The sequence below is a fragment of the Myotis yumanensis genome, unplaced genomic scaffold (assembly GCF_028538775.1).
Source record: "Myotis yumanensis isolate MYYU_CA2020_CCGP unplaced genomic scaffold, mMyoYum1.0.hap1 SCAF_1, whole genome shotgun sequence".
Taxonomy (NCBI): domain Eukaryota; kingdom Metazoa; phylum Chordata; class Mammalia; order Chiroptera; family Vespertilionidae; genus Myotis; species Myotis yumanensis.
In genome coordinates this window covers 120,514,478-120,528,330 of record NW_027223752.1, presented here as the reverse complement: position 1 = coordinate 120,528,330, position 13,853 = coordinate 120,514,478, and the positions used below count along the sequence as shown (strand labels likewise).

The 13,853-nt window shown below is 40.4% G+C and overlaps 2 protein-coding genes across 6 annotated transcripts in view; one reads left to right on the top strand and one right to left on the bottom strand.

Moving 5' to 3' along the window:
* The first annotated feature begins 277 nt into the window (after positions 1-277).
* KLHDC2 (kelch domain containing 2) lies at positions 278-12,004 on the top strand. 2 transcript variants are annotated; one of them, XM_070431400.1, is made up of 13 exons: positions 278-604; positions 3,507-3,586; positions 5,341-5,458; positions 7,205-7,320; positions 7,605-7,686; positions 7,867-7,950; positions 8,543-8,623; positions 8,698-8,756; positions 9,107-9,216; positions 10,016-10,088; positions 11,223-11,310; positions 11,411-11,463; positions 11,690-12,004. In XM_070431400.1, exons 1-13 carry the CDS (start codon positions 455-457, stop codon positions 11,811-11,813), a joined length of 1,218 nt encoding a protein of 405 aa, XP_070287501.1. In that variant the 5' UTR covers positions 278-454; the 3' UTR covers positions 11,814-12,004. The 2 variants fall into 2 exon arrangements, with proteins under 2 accessions (XP_070287501.1, XP_070287511.1); XM_070431410.1 differs by lacking the exon at positions 278-604 and adding an exon at positions 3,177-3,324.
* Positions 12,005-13,252: 1,248 nt separating this feature from the next.
* NEMF (nuclear export mediator factor) overlaps positions 13,253-13,853 on the bottom strand; it is a 79,947-nt gene continuing 79,346 nt past the window's right edge. For all 4 annotated transcript variants that reach the window (XM_070431371.1, XM_070431382.1, XM_070431379.1 and 1 more), the window contains 2 exons: positions 13,733-13,812; positions 13,253-13,453 (listed from right to left, as the gene is read on the bottom strand). In XM_070431371.1, the coding sequence (XP_070287472.1) occupies positions 13,376-13,453; positions 13,733-13,812 (158 nt within the window). In that variant the 3' untranslated portion in view covers positions 13,253-13,375. The remainder of the gene's footprint in view (positions 13,454-13,732; positions 13,813-13,853) is intronic.

The window sequence follows — 13,853 nt, the reverse complement described above, 5'->3', positions numbered from 1 at the left end:
CAGCGCCCGCCGTGGGAGGCGGCTCGGCGCGCGTGGGAGCCCTGGCTCCGCTCGGGGCGGGCCGGGGCCGGGGCCGGGGCGGAGGCGCGAGCTCGGCGGCGGGCGGACCGGGCGCTGGGGGCGCTGAGCGTGGGCAGCGCTGCCCGAGCCCAGCGGCGGCCTCCGCGGATCGGGCGGTTCCGGCCGCGGCGTAAACCCGGGCTCAGGCTCGGCGGGGGCGGGGCGCACGGCCGGAGGCGGCACCGGCCCTGGGCGCCCCTCCCGCCGCCCCGCCCGCCCGCGACCCCGCTCCGAGGGGCCGTCCTCCGAGGGGCCGGCCGGACGGAGCGCGGGCGGCGAGGGGCGGCCTCAACGCCGTCCCTTTCGCCGCGGCTCGTTTCTTTCTCCCGTCTCCTTTGTCTGTTCCCCGCTCGCCGCGGTGGGGACTGTTAGCGAACAGAAGTGCAGCCTCAAGATGGCTGATGGCAACGACGATCCGCGGGACGACTTGCCGGGCCCGGCCTACGAGAGCTGCGAGGCCGCGGAGCTCGCCTGCCCCGCCGAGCGCAGCGGCCACGTAGCCGTGGGCGACGGGCGCCACATGTTCGTCTGGGGCGGCTACAAGGTCAGTGGGCCCGGCCGCGGCGGCGCGCGGGGTGGCCGGGGCCGGGGCCGCGGGCCCGGCGGGCGGACCAGCGCGGCCGGCACCGCGCCCCGACTGGCCCCTGGGCTCCCCCCTTGTCCCCTGCGTGTGGGAACCTTCTCTCGAACCCCGGGCCCGTCCCAAGGCTCCCGGGCTGTTGTCACGCCGCCCTCCCGCCCGCACCGTCCCCGCTGCTCGCGGCGGCGAGGCTGTTGGAGCTCGGAGCGTTGTGTGGGGCGAGGGCAGGGTGGGCGGCGCCTGGTGACTAACCGTGTTTTTATTTAAAAGCCGGGGTGTGTGTGAGAGGTGGCGGGGTGCGGCACCGAGGTCTTGGGCCCGCCGGCACCGTTGGCCACGGACGGGCGGCGGGGGTGTAGGCACCCCCCTTCCCTCCCCCGGAGTTCGAGGCCGCAGGAGCCGTCGCCCCTCACTCCCCGCCCGCGCCGGTCCTGCCGCCCGTGCGGGTGGCCATCGCTCTGCTGTGGGAACGTTGTGGGGCTGTTCCCGCTGAGACAGGCTGGAATTTGTCGGAAGGAACCTCTGTTAAGAACATTAATGGAAACGCTCCACCAGTAACCAACAGTAGCAGCAGCTCCTTGACCCTAATGATAAAGATGTACTTAGTTGCCAGTTGCATTTCTTCTCTCCCTCTGCCAGGGGCCGCCTCCCCACGCTAAACCTTGCCCGCTAGTTCTCTCTCGCTCCTAAGAACTTCCCAATAACACTGCACATTCTAGAATTGTGTCATCTGTTCAGTTGGCTCTAATGCATTCCTACCAAAGCCATTCTTTGTAGTCCCTTTTCGTCTTAGCCCTGGCGCGTGTGGCTCGGTTGGGCATCCTCTCCTGCACTGAAAGGTCGCTGGTTCCATTCCAGGTCATGGCACAGGCCCAGGCTTCAGGTTCGGTGCCTGGATGGGGTGTGTATGGGAGACAACCAATGCATGTCTCTCTCACAAGGATATTTCTCTCTCCCTTCCTCTCCCTAAAAATCAATGAAAACATACTGGGGGGAAAATTATCTCCTCCCTCCCCCATTGGTTTGAAATCTAGGCCACTACACCTGTTCCTTTGATGACTTGTTTTGTGACTCTGGCAGTAAATTTCAGTTCATGGTAGTTGATCTGATCACAGTTGACAGCTTGTGAGATGACTCAAAGGGTAGATGGGATGAAGTGCGTGGCAGCCTGATTATTTCATGTAGTTTAACAACAAAAGCATTTTTTTTTGCCAGTCTAATTTGTGTTTTCCTCAGCCTCTATGAGTAGGTGCTTAGGGGGCACTTGTTAAGAGGAAGAGGGGTAGGTATGTGGTGACCCTTATTGAAATGTAAGTAACTTCCAAGGAGAAAAGTAAACCTGTTGGTCAATCATATTTCAGTCTAAACTACTTTATTCAAAATTCTGTCTGTAAAGCATTGAGGGAATGGGGCTTTCTTTGGGCATGGGGAGGGGTGGGGTAGTCAGGGTAGAATATTTCTGGTGCTGTTTTTTTTTTAAATATATCTTTTATTGATTTTTTTACAGAGAGGAAGGGAGAGTGATAGAGAGTCAGAAACATCAAAGAGAGAGAAACAACGATCAGCTGCCTCCTGCACACCCCCCACTGGGGATGTGCCCGCAACCAAGGCACATGCCCCTGGCCAGAATCGAACCCGGGACCCTCCAGTCCGCAGGCCGACGCTCTATCCACTGAGCCAAACCGGTCAGGGCTCTGGTGCTGTTTTTGAGGTCCTGGCTGCTGAGGGCTGAGGCAGGGTTGAGGCGTATCGGTGAACTAGGTGGGTGTTAGAAACAGGCTATCCATATACTGGCCAGAACCTGAGAGTAGGCTCAGGAAGCTCTTGCGGGTTGTTTGAAGGCAGTAAACCCTAGCTTCTCACACAGTAGTCAGTTGCCCTCTCCAGGCCAGGCTCATCTCCTCAGGGTCAGCCTCCTGTCTTCTAGCCTTTCCCTTTGCAAGGGGTGGAGTGAAAAGCAACAAGTTCACATGGCGGCCGGGTGCTCTATTCCTGTATAATACTCAAGCTTATTGGACTCTGACACCCATTCTCAGTGAACTGCAATTGTTGACTGTATGTTGACATTGTTCAGAAAGTGGCCAGTGAGGCTCAAAGGCTGGAGCGGTCAGATAGCAGTTGAAGTTGCAATTTCAGGAAAAGAAGGCTGAAATCCTGGTTCTACCATTACTTGCCAAGTACCTTCGGCAAATCACCTCTCTAAAAAACCTGTTTTCTTGAAATACCAACTACATTTAAGGGTGGTTGTGAGGGTTAAATAAAGCAATCCATGGGTAGTACTCAGCTAGTTCTAAGAGCATATGGTACACACAGTCTGTTAAAAATTATTACCTGAAGGAAATGGAGCAGAACAAGGAACTTAAAATATTGCATAAGGACTTAATATTTGCAGTGCTGCCCTCTCTGCATTTTGGTAGAGAATGCATGGGTCAAAGGAAACAATGGCTAGAAAACTATATACATCATGTGCCAGTGTGGGTGAAGAGTTAAAGGTAGACCTTTCTTTAGTCTGCTGACCACCGCACGGGGATACTCTCTCCTGAAGCCATGCAACTGACATTTGGTGCACGGTCTGTTCAGGATCAAGTGGCCTTGGAGATTTCCTGACCTCTTACCTTCCTGCACCACGGCACCTACACCGTTATAACTGCTCTCTCAAAAACTGGAAATAAGAGCTGTCTATAGTAAGCATTACTTTTGAGTATGTGGCATGGGGTGGGGAGGACTGTGCATTTGATGGATTTGTTGGACCTATTTAATTTTCCGTAATTCTCAGTATCTCAAATTAGATATGAAAAAACATACAATCGTGCCTCTAGAATACCAATTATTTTTATATTTTCAATTTTCTCTTTTTGGTTCTTAGAGTAACCAAGTCAGAGGATTATATGACTTTTATCTGCCTAGAGAAGAACTATGGATCTACAACATGGAAACTGGAAGATGGTAATTAGATTTATAAGAGGGACTAAAACATTCAAATACTGTTGCAAACAAAAAGAAACTCTGTAAAGCCCATTCTAATCAATAAAAACATTTTAGTTAAAGATGCTAAGCTATATGTTCTGAAAACAGTGTTGTGCTAGTTTGGCCTTACTGCTAAGCTTACTCTTTAGCGTCTCTTCAGAAATATCAGTAATTACTAGATATTTTTGTGATCCTTGGAGAAATTTCTATTCAGGGCTCTATAAAGTATCATAGTATTAAAATAGAGGTAGAGGCTTCAGATCCTGGAATGGAAATACAATAAAAGTTCCACATATGTATTTTTCAAGATGTTATGTCTTTTGTTATGTGGCATCTTAAATGCAAAAAATTATAGATTGTATATACTAGAAATAAAGGTGATATTTTAATGAGTTCTAACATTAAAATTTCCATAAATAGTATGTTTTGTTTAAAAAACAAAACTAACGTAAATTTGTCTTCCGTGGGGATATGCTGAAAGGGTCTTTTGCTAGTCTCATAGCAGTGGGACTCAAGAGTAGGTCCGTGGCAGGATTAACTCGATTCTCAAAAGGCTGGGTTAGTCGTGTTTGAGGATTTATGAAGTAGTCTTCCTCCGTGGTTTGCACTGTGAGAACTTTGTGCTTTACATATATTACATATTATAGATCTCAGAACTGGAATAGTACTCCCACTTGATTTAACAGTTAAACTAAGCATGTTAGGATTCTTCTGTACATAGTTATTCGGAGTTTTCTGAGCTGTTTGCCAATCTTTTTCTAGATAATTGGAAATGTGTAACAGTATCCCTGTAATATGGAATTCTACATATTTTTAAAAATCAGCCCCGTAGCCCTAGCTGGTCTGGCTCAGGGATAGAGCCTCAGCCTGGGGACTCAAGGGTCCCAGGTTCTATTCCGGTCAAGGGCATGTACCTCGGTTGCAGGCTCCTCCCCGGCCGGGCCCTGGTGGGCTCATGTAGGAGGCAACCAATGGATGTATTTCTGTCTTTCCCGCTCTCTAAAAAAGCAATGGAAAAATATTCTTGTGTGAGGAATAAAAAATAAATGAATAAATAAAAATAATAAGTCAGCCCCATATTTAAAAAAAATAAGCCTGTTAAAACTTAAAACCTTATTATAAAGTGATATTGTGAGAAGACCTTGAGTGACCTATTAATATTCTGAATCCTCTATTTCTTAATGAGTCTTGATTCAGCTTTATTTTTAGATTCAGAATGTGTCAAAATATGCAAAGCACCGAGAGCAGTGCCTGACCTATAGTAAGTACTACATAAGTGTCTGTAGTATTACATACGATCTGAATCAGATTCATTTGAATGGCTAAAGGTGACCAAATAAAAACACCTACTGAATTAATCTGTCAGGACTGGGACGTTGTTTTCCTGGCCCAGTCAAGAACAAAAAACAAAACAACCACTTTATGGCCATGTAAATAAAAAGCAAACAATTTAGTTTAAAAAACATAAAATGGTGTGCTCCTGGAGTAATGTGACACTGTAGCTTTTAGAAGCTCTCATTTGGCCTCTGTGCAGGACCAGCTGGCAAAGCCTGTGGAATGAAGAGGAAAGAACTCATTCTTTGAATTAATTTTAGAGCTAGATGAGACCCTAGACATTATCTAGTCAACCTGTTCATTTTATTTTTTCCCCGTTTATTGTGGAAATAGAAGAAAAATAAAAATATTTTTGCATTTCCCTTGTGGGAGGCTTATTTACATTGCTTTCCTCTCAGGAAAAAAATGAACACTGAAGGTGATGTTCCTCCTTCCATGTCAGGAAGCTGTGCCGTGTGTGTAGACAGGATGCTGTACTTGTTCGGAGGACACCACTCACGAGGCAATACGAATAAGGTTAGTGTTTCTAAGGGTTACGGTTCAAGGCAGTTTTATTCTTTCTTTAGACAACTTGAGACTTCTATGGTTACCCATAGCTATTCCTGTCCCAGTTAAAAAATATGTGTACTTGATTATGGTATGAATGTGCATTTCAGTATTTTGTCTACCAGTTTGTATTTACCTAGGCCTTTTATAAAATCAACTTGGTTGGTAACCTGTGTGCAGTAACTTCCCATGTTGTTTTTCTTTGTGTTCTTTGCAGCTACTTGTTCTTTTAGCAACCTGGAGTGTTAGATGAATAACAGTAAATTAGATGAAAACGAGGTAATCATGGGGGGGCAGGGTAAAAATTAACAGGCCACCACTCAGAAAGCCATAAGGATAAATTAACACTGACAAAATTGTATCTACTAACATTTCTGTGATCTGGCACCATGAGATACTGTCATTCAGACTTTGTTCATGTTTTACCCAAATAGGAAAAAGATGATCAGTTGTTCTCTCAGGCCAGGAGAGACAGATGAAGTCAGTCAGAAAGGTGCATATGATCTAGGCAGACTAAAAATTCATTTATTTGGCAACTTCTTGGGCACCTTGTATGCTGAGCACTTGGTTAGACATTGGAGACTCAGATGAATGAGTCTGTGCCTCCTGGAGCTCATTCTAGAAGGGACACATATAACAGGTAAATGATTTCAGTAGCATATGGTACAGAGATACACAGAGCCTGGCTATTGTAATAGCTCAGTAAATATTTTTGAATCTGAAAAAGACTCCTTGACATTGTGTTTGGTAGGAAGGTGATTCTTGAATAATACAGTTCAAAGGGGGAGGCAAGATATAGGTTTCAAGATGCAGAAGTGTAAACAAATATGTTGTTCATGGAAATGTCAAATGGTCCAATGTAGATGGAGCATATGGCTGAGATAGTTTCAAACTGCTCCTAGGAATTCCAGGGCACCTGTGAGAGGAGCATAATGGTGTTAGGTGGCTCCAGACCACCCCTTCCGCTACCATTTTAACAAGTGTAGCACCATTTTAGTTTTTATATTTTAGGCTTTTACTTAAAGATTTTGTTTAAAGAAAGGGTTCTGAAGCATAGCGATAGGCTGTAGTTGAACCATGTATTTTTCAGGGCAAAGGAGAAAAATAATTTTGCACAACATGAGGAAGCTTGAGAAAGAGAGCTGTGGCTTTCAGAGAAATTGTAGTCATAATATATCAAGTGGCTTGGGAGTCTTAAGTAAAAAAAATAAAAAAAAATATATATATATATAGAATTTTCAAGCACTTGGAAGTGAACCTTAAAGATAGACCAATGTTTAATCTTTTAAGATTTGTCCTTAGCTCCTAGAGTTAAGTAGGCACATAGGACATGTTTTTGTTAAGTTGAATTTGGAGTGCAATTGCTGAGTCTGATTTTTTTTTTTTTGGTTATACCATCCTGATACCCATAAATTAGATCAGTAAACTCTAAGTGCCTATCTAAGCCCAGAATGTAAACCAATATATTCTATTCCCTCACCAAAAAAGTGTGGCTGTGGAAAAAAAAAATTAGCTGAACTAAACAGGATGCTTAGTGACTTAGGTAACTTATATTCTGGCACAAGTTCCTTATCTAGACTCAAGAACAGTTTGTAGACACATAGGTAGTATTGAATTAGATGATATTCTTATTATTATAAATCACAGCAAAGTTAAATACCAAGGTTGAATTTCTTGCACAAAACCAGATCTAACTGAAACCATTGCTTTTGACAGTTCTACATGCTGGATTTAAGGTCTACAGACAGAGTATTACAGTGGGAAAGAATTGATTGCCAAGGAATTCCTCCATCATCAAAGGATAAACTTGGTGTCTGGGTATATAAAAACAGGTGAGTTAGCAGCAGCACTAAGGTTTGGGGTTTTATGTGGAAAGTGGTTTGCCTTCAAGTATCTTTAGCCAATAACCTTTGTAATTGTAGAATGTATGAGGATTAAGTGAATTAATACATCAAAGCACTTAGCATAGCCCTGAGACATATAGCCGTTTATTATGAGTATTTTCATATACTCAACTGTGCCTTTGCAACTCATGTAACAAAGAAGAAAAATCTCTTATATACTAACTTGCATATCTGAATTTTTAATGTCTTATGTTTTTGTTTTAATATAATAGGTTAATATTTTTTGGAGGGTATGGATATTTACCTGAAGATAAAGTATTGGGAACTTTTGAATTTGATGAAACATCTTTTTGGGTAAGTGAAGTTTCATATTTGCATATAGCCTGCTTAGTATGTTGAAATAATACATTTTGTTTGGTAGTAGTTTTGTTCATTTTGTTAATAATTAACAAATCAGACCAAGGCTATATAATTTTGCAAACACTCTTTGTAAAGTAATTGTAAAATAACTCAGATTCTTACTATTTTCTGTAGAATTCAAGTCACCCAAGAGGATGGAATGATCATGTACATATTTTAGACACTGAAACATTTATCTGGAGTCAGCCTATAACTACTGTGAGTTACTAAAGACTAATGGATTATTAAAGCATGACTATTAGAGAAAGGAAGTTGGGAGGTGGTGGTAAGATTGATAGTTCATTCTTCTTGTTTTCTGGAGAAGGGCCATAGCTTTCATAATTCTCCAAGCACTCTAGAACTCAGAAAAGTTTAATGAATGTGTAGATCATCCCAGCATCTATTATCTAATAGATATTGAGTGCTACTGTTTATACTGATTACAGATGTTATAAAATGTGCTAGCTTTCAGATAAAAATAAAACAAGCATTCTGTTTTAGTAATACACCTCAAAAATGTAAAATTAAAAGTCCCAGTTTTACTAGTGTGCTTTAGTACTGCTATTGACTAGAAGTCTACACTTCAGCTTGAAAGCTCAAGTGTCTGCATATTCTTATGTGGAAAGTGGTTTGTCATTCAAGTATCCTCAGCCCAAACCGTTGTAACTGTAGAACATATGAGGAGTAAATGAATTAATACATCAAAGCACTTAACATAGCACCATTATTATATGAGTATCTTCATATACTGAAGACTCTGGTATTTATAAAACATTCCCTTACTTAATAAATTGCTTATTAACTTTAATAGGGTAAAGCACCTTCACCTCGCGCTGCCCATGCCTGTGCAACAGTTGGAAACAAGGGCTTTGTGTTTGGAGGCAGATATCGGGTGAGTATATAAACAGTTTCAATGACTTGCTTTGAATTATTCAAAATGGTAACTATTTAATTATCCTTTTTTAGGATGCTAGAATGAATGATCTTCACTATCTTAATCTGGATACATGGGAGTGGAATGAATTGTAGGTATTACGTTAGATAATTATTTAGAAAAGTTTTTCAAAAAATTTCAATGGCTTTTTTCCCTTTTCTCTATTATTAGTATAAAATGTACTTGCTTAAATTTTCTGTATTTCCAGTTCCCATTAACTATGTGCCTGGCATATAGTATGTGCTCAATGTTTGTTGAAAAGAAAAGGTCTAAAGTTGACCGTCAAAGAAAATAGTTCATTCTAAAGTATGTAGTTAATACCAAAAAGCGTTTTTAAATTTAAAGTCTCTTTTTTCTTTAATTCCATATAAATTTTAAAAGAAAACTTCAATATTTCTTTACTTTTAGAAGTCAGTATTATAACTTAGCTATTATTTTCAGAATTCCACAAGGCATGTGCCCAGTTGGCCGATCTTGGCACTCACTGACACCAGTTTCTTCAGATCATCTCTTTCTCTTTGGAGGATTTACCACTGATAAACAGCCACTAAGTAAGTCGTTTAAAAATATGAGCCCTGCCCTAGCCAGTTTGGCTCAGTGGACAGAGCCTGTGGACTGAAGGGTCCCAGGTTCGATTCTGGTCAAGGGCACATGCCCGGGTTTCTGGAGGCCCAGTAGGGGGCGTGCAGGAGGCAGCCAATCAGTGATTCTCATCATTAATATTTCTCTCTCTCTCTCCCTCTCCCTTCCTCTCTGAAATCAGTAAAAATATATTAAAAAAAAAAAAATGAGCCCAGCTGGTGTGTCTCAGTGGTTGAGTGTCAACCCATGAATCAGGTCATGGTTTGATTCCCAGTCAGGTCACATGTCCGGGTTGTGGGCTCAATCCCCAGTAGAGGGCATGCAGGAGAAATTGATGTGTCTATCTCTCTCTCCCTCTCCCTTCCTCTCTCTGAAATCAATTTAAAACCACCTCTCTCAACTTTTCTTTTTAAAAAAAGTGATAAATTATCATTCATCATATATACTTAGTTGGAAAAAATTAGTCTATTTGGATGTATTAGGGCTACAGGGTCAGTTGGAAGGTTGCTATTAATTTTGACCCTATAATATAACCCTGTTAATTATTTTCTGTAAAGAAATGTCCTGGAATACTTAAAGGCCCTGCTGAAGGACTCTAATATGCAAGGGCTTACTTGGTTTATTGCAGAGGATAAAAGGAAATATACTTTCTCTTATCTATCACAATCTGATTGATAACCTTTCTTGCTAAAGCTATGTCCTTTAAATATCAATATCACATTGGTAGAATAAAATACTTCATAGTTGTTGTTTTTTTGTTTCAATCAGGTGATGCCTGGACTTACTGTATCAGTAAAAATGAATGGCTACAGTTTAATCATCCCTACACTGACAAACCAAGGTATGAACTATTTAAAAAGGTAATTCTCTTGCAGGCTCAGTCCCCAGTGTGGGGCATACAGGAGGCAGCCAATCGACGATTCTCTCTCATCAATGATGTTTCTTTCTTTCTTCCACTCCTTTCCTCTCTGAAATCAATAAAGATATATTTTTTTAAAAAGGTAATTCTTATACTAAATTAATGAGGTCCGTAAAGGTGTACAAGACAGAATAATAAATACCCTAGCATTCACTAAGGTTTAACATCAGGCCTTTTGAAAGAAAAACAACAACAACAAACCCATCCTAGTATCAGATGCTTTCTTTTCCATCATCTCTGAAAGACAGGACTGGAGTTTGATTTTCACTTTTCCCTTTGTCATAAAATTACTGATATAGTTAACATTCATAATCAAGTTCTTTACCTAAGTGAACTGAACTGCATCTAGGCTACTATAAAAAAAGAAAAAGAAAAGGAACTGGAAAGGAGAGAATTTAAAAACCTTAATTAATGTATATAGGAAAAAATCAAGAACTTTCCGTTAGATTTTCAATGGCACTGCATAACAAAGAGTAAGAAGTCAAGCCATCGAAAAAGAAGAGCCCATTAAACACCCAGTTATTTTTGTTGTTATCCTCAAAAAGAACTGTTACAAAGACTAGAAAGGAAATGATAGTCAAACTAGGTGTTCAAAGCACATTAAGATATGTCATCCTGCATTTTTCCTAAGCCTCTAACCTCAGTATAGTCAGGACAGTAAGACTCCGTTTGGCACAAATATTCTTTCCATAGAATCATCAGGCAGATTCAGCATACCTCAGATGTTTTGTGTAAGGCCAACTGGCCCTGTCTATGAAAAGCAGAAGAGGCCATATACCACACAGATCTGTATTGCTAACAAAGATCTAGAGAACAGTGTCAGTTCAAACCCCTCACTGCATAGGAGGTCTGGACCAAAGAGGAAATGCTGACATCCAAATAAAACATTGATTTTTCTAGCTTTGGCTACTTTTCTTTCAGGTAATTGCTTCTCACTCCATGATGTTTTGGTCTGAACTAAAGATCTCTAGTTTTTATGTCATCAGTCTCTCTAGTATAAATGATCAATTTGGTGTTTTGGGTGACTGCAAACTCAAGCTTTTGTTTTGAATGTAGATTATGGCATACAGCTTGTGCCAGTGATGAAGGAGAAGTAATTGTTTTTGGTGGGTGTGCCAATAACCTTCTTGTCCATCACAGAGCGGTAAGTATACTATCTTATGTTAAAGGAGACTTCATAATATTGCTGAAACTTATTTGTGAAGTATTTGCTTTTTAATGTGTTCTTCTTATCTATTTTTCAGGCACACAGTAATGAAGTACTCATATTTTCAGTTCAACCAAAATCTCTTGTAAGGTAAGTAGCTTTTTATTTGGAACTTTAGAGTATTTAAAATAGTGCTCTTGAAAAACTAGGTTTATGGATAATTTAAAAGGGTACTAACAAGTTTTTATGGATCCAACTAACCAGTTCCTATGAAAATCTTTAAAGAAAATGGTTTCTTTCTTTTTAATAGCTTATCAAGTGAGGGTACTTCTAAACAGCAAAGTGAAATTATTTTTCTCTTCCCTTATTCTTTCAGGCTAAGCTTAGAAGCAGTCATTTGCTTTAAAGAAATGTTAGCCAACTCGTGGAACTGCCTTCCAAAACACTTACTTCACAGTGTTCATCAGAGGTTTGGTAGTAATAACACTTCTGGGTCTTAGGTTTCATAGATCATGCCTCTGATCACCTTGCATGGACAGCAATTCTGTGAACATCAAAGAGTGGCATCATTTGTATAGTTACATGCATTGTGTAGCTTTGCAGCTTTTTGGTTTTAATGTGCATGTGAATGGCCTAGAGAACCTATTTTTGTGTCCAAAGTTTACAATAAATGTATTTAACACCAGTAAAATTGTCTTCTGTTAAAACAAAGGAAAATTAATACTTGGGCTTTACCCCAAGGAATGGTTGTTATATTTCCTTTTTGATAACTTCAAGATATCTATCGGTAGAAACATACTTATTCTTATCACCTAAAGTGGTGAAGTTATTTTTCCCCCTCTTATTGAGAGTATATTGGGTTGACACTGGTTAACGTTATACAGGTTTCAGGTACACAATTCCACAATACATCATCTGTACACTTATACTACCCCCCAAGTTGAAGTTATTATTTTCAAAAATTAATTTAGATGTTTTTTAATGGCAAGAATAGTCTATTTTGTTGTACTTACAATATGAGGCTACATAGTTATAAAGTTTTTTTAAACATCAATTTCAAATGGAAAAATAATCTCATTAGGACTGAAAACTGGTAAATAAATTCTGGAAGGACAAACAGCTGTTTAGTACTTTGACCTTAAATGCTTTGGTATAGGGTCTTGGGGAATTGGTCATGTTGAATCTCAGTAGCTGTTATTTGATCATTTAAAAAGTAGCAGTTTTCTAGCTCATAAAAGAATGGAAATAAGGTATGACCTTATTCCCCATTCTGCTAGGAGACAGAAGAAAACTGGGTCTGGAGTCTTTTCTGACTCTAACCCTAAAAGTGCACTTCTGACATTATAGGTTAAGGTACTCAGTAACATGCCACTGATACTAGAGGTGGAAAATAAAATGGTACAGAACTGAATGAGATTACAAGAAAGAAGGTGAAAAGTGAGGGTGTATAAATGCATGGAAATGTTCAACACCAATTTCTTCAAAGTGTTATTCCTTAAGCTTAGTCATGGGAATTATTTATATTTTAAATCTGGTCTAATAAACATTTTGACAAGTATAAGGCAGAAGGAAACTTACTCCTTCAATACTTAGGGTTTTCAAGACTCAATTCTAAATGTTTAACTGCCCCCAATCACCACCACCAGAAAAAAAACAAAACCCAACAACGTGTGATTGGCCTGTGAGTGATAGATAATATTAGACATTATATACAGTAGACTACCAAGTCAATAGTCTAAGTAACTGAGCCATTTCACTATTCAATTTCTTTACAGCATGAATACTTACTAACCTCACAAATTTCGAGAAAATTTAGAATAACTATAGATGTATACAATTAGCATTTAACTGTCCACAAATATTTTGGAAATTCTATCATAGACAGTGTCTCCTCTCTATAAAAGTGGAATAAAACAAGAGTAAGTCCTTTTGGCAGATATAGCAAGGCAATGTTTAGTTCATTTTTAAAAGCCGAAGTCTTGTTACAGAGTTTTTTCATCTTTGAACTTCCAAAAGACTATAAAAGTGGCTCTTCTTAATATATTTTAGGATTTCATTTCAGCTATTTCCTCTTTATATTCAGAAGATTGGGTGCAGACACTTTCACTTTGCCAGGAATGTTTCTTGATAAATCCGTGTCCTAAAAAAAGAGAATTGCTGAATATTTCCACATTCTATATGGTCAATCATATTTCTTTTTATGACAGTTTATGTATCCTGTGCTATCAAAAGAAAGGCACTTCTAAAATTTTTATGTGAAGTGATTCTACTTATTTGATACTGCTTCTAGGAAGCATTTTCTACCAAGTAGCTGCAACATGCATCTACTAAATAAATCAAGAACAAAAAAACAGCAAGTAACCGCTGACATTTTCAGAATGTTCTGCAATCTTCAGAAAGTTCAGGAGGAATACCTTACCTTTACGCTGCGGAATAAGTCTTTTTCTCTTGCTGTTGCTTCTTTGGAATGCATGAAACTATGCAAGGCTGTTTTTGCAGCTGTAAACAGAAATTAGAAGAATCTAGTTCTGTTCAGTCAA

Bases quoted from the DNA above. Each gene is read 5' to 3' on its own strand.
- KLHDC2 (XM_070431400.1), top strand. From the start codon at position 455: ATGGCTGATGGCAACGACGATCCGCGGGACGACTTGCCGGGCCCGGCC. The intron at 7,321-7,604 runs GTGAGTTAGCAG...TTAATATAATAG, and splicing joins GTCTGGGTATATAAAAACAG to GTTAATATTTTTTGGAGGGT. The intron at 8,757-9,106 runs GTAGGTATTACG...TATTATTTTCAG, and splicing joins ACATGGGAGTGGAATGAATT to AATTCCACAAGGCATGTGCC.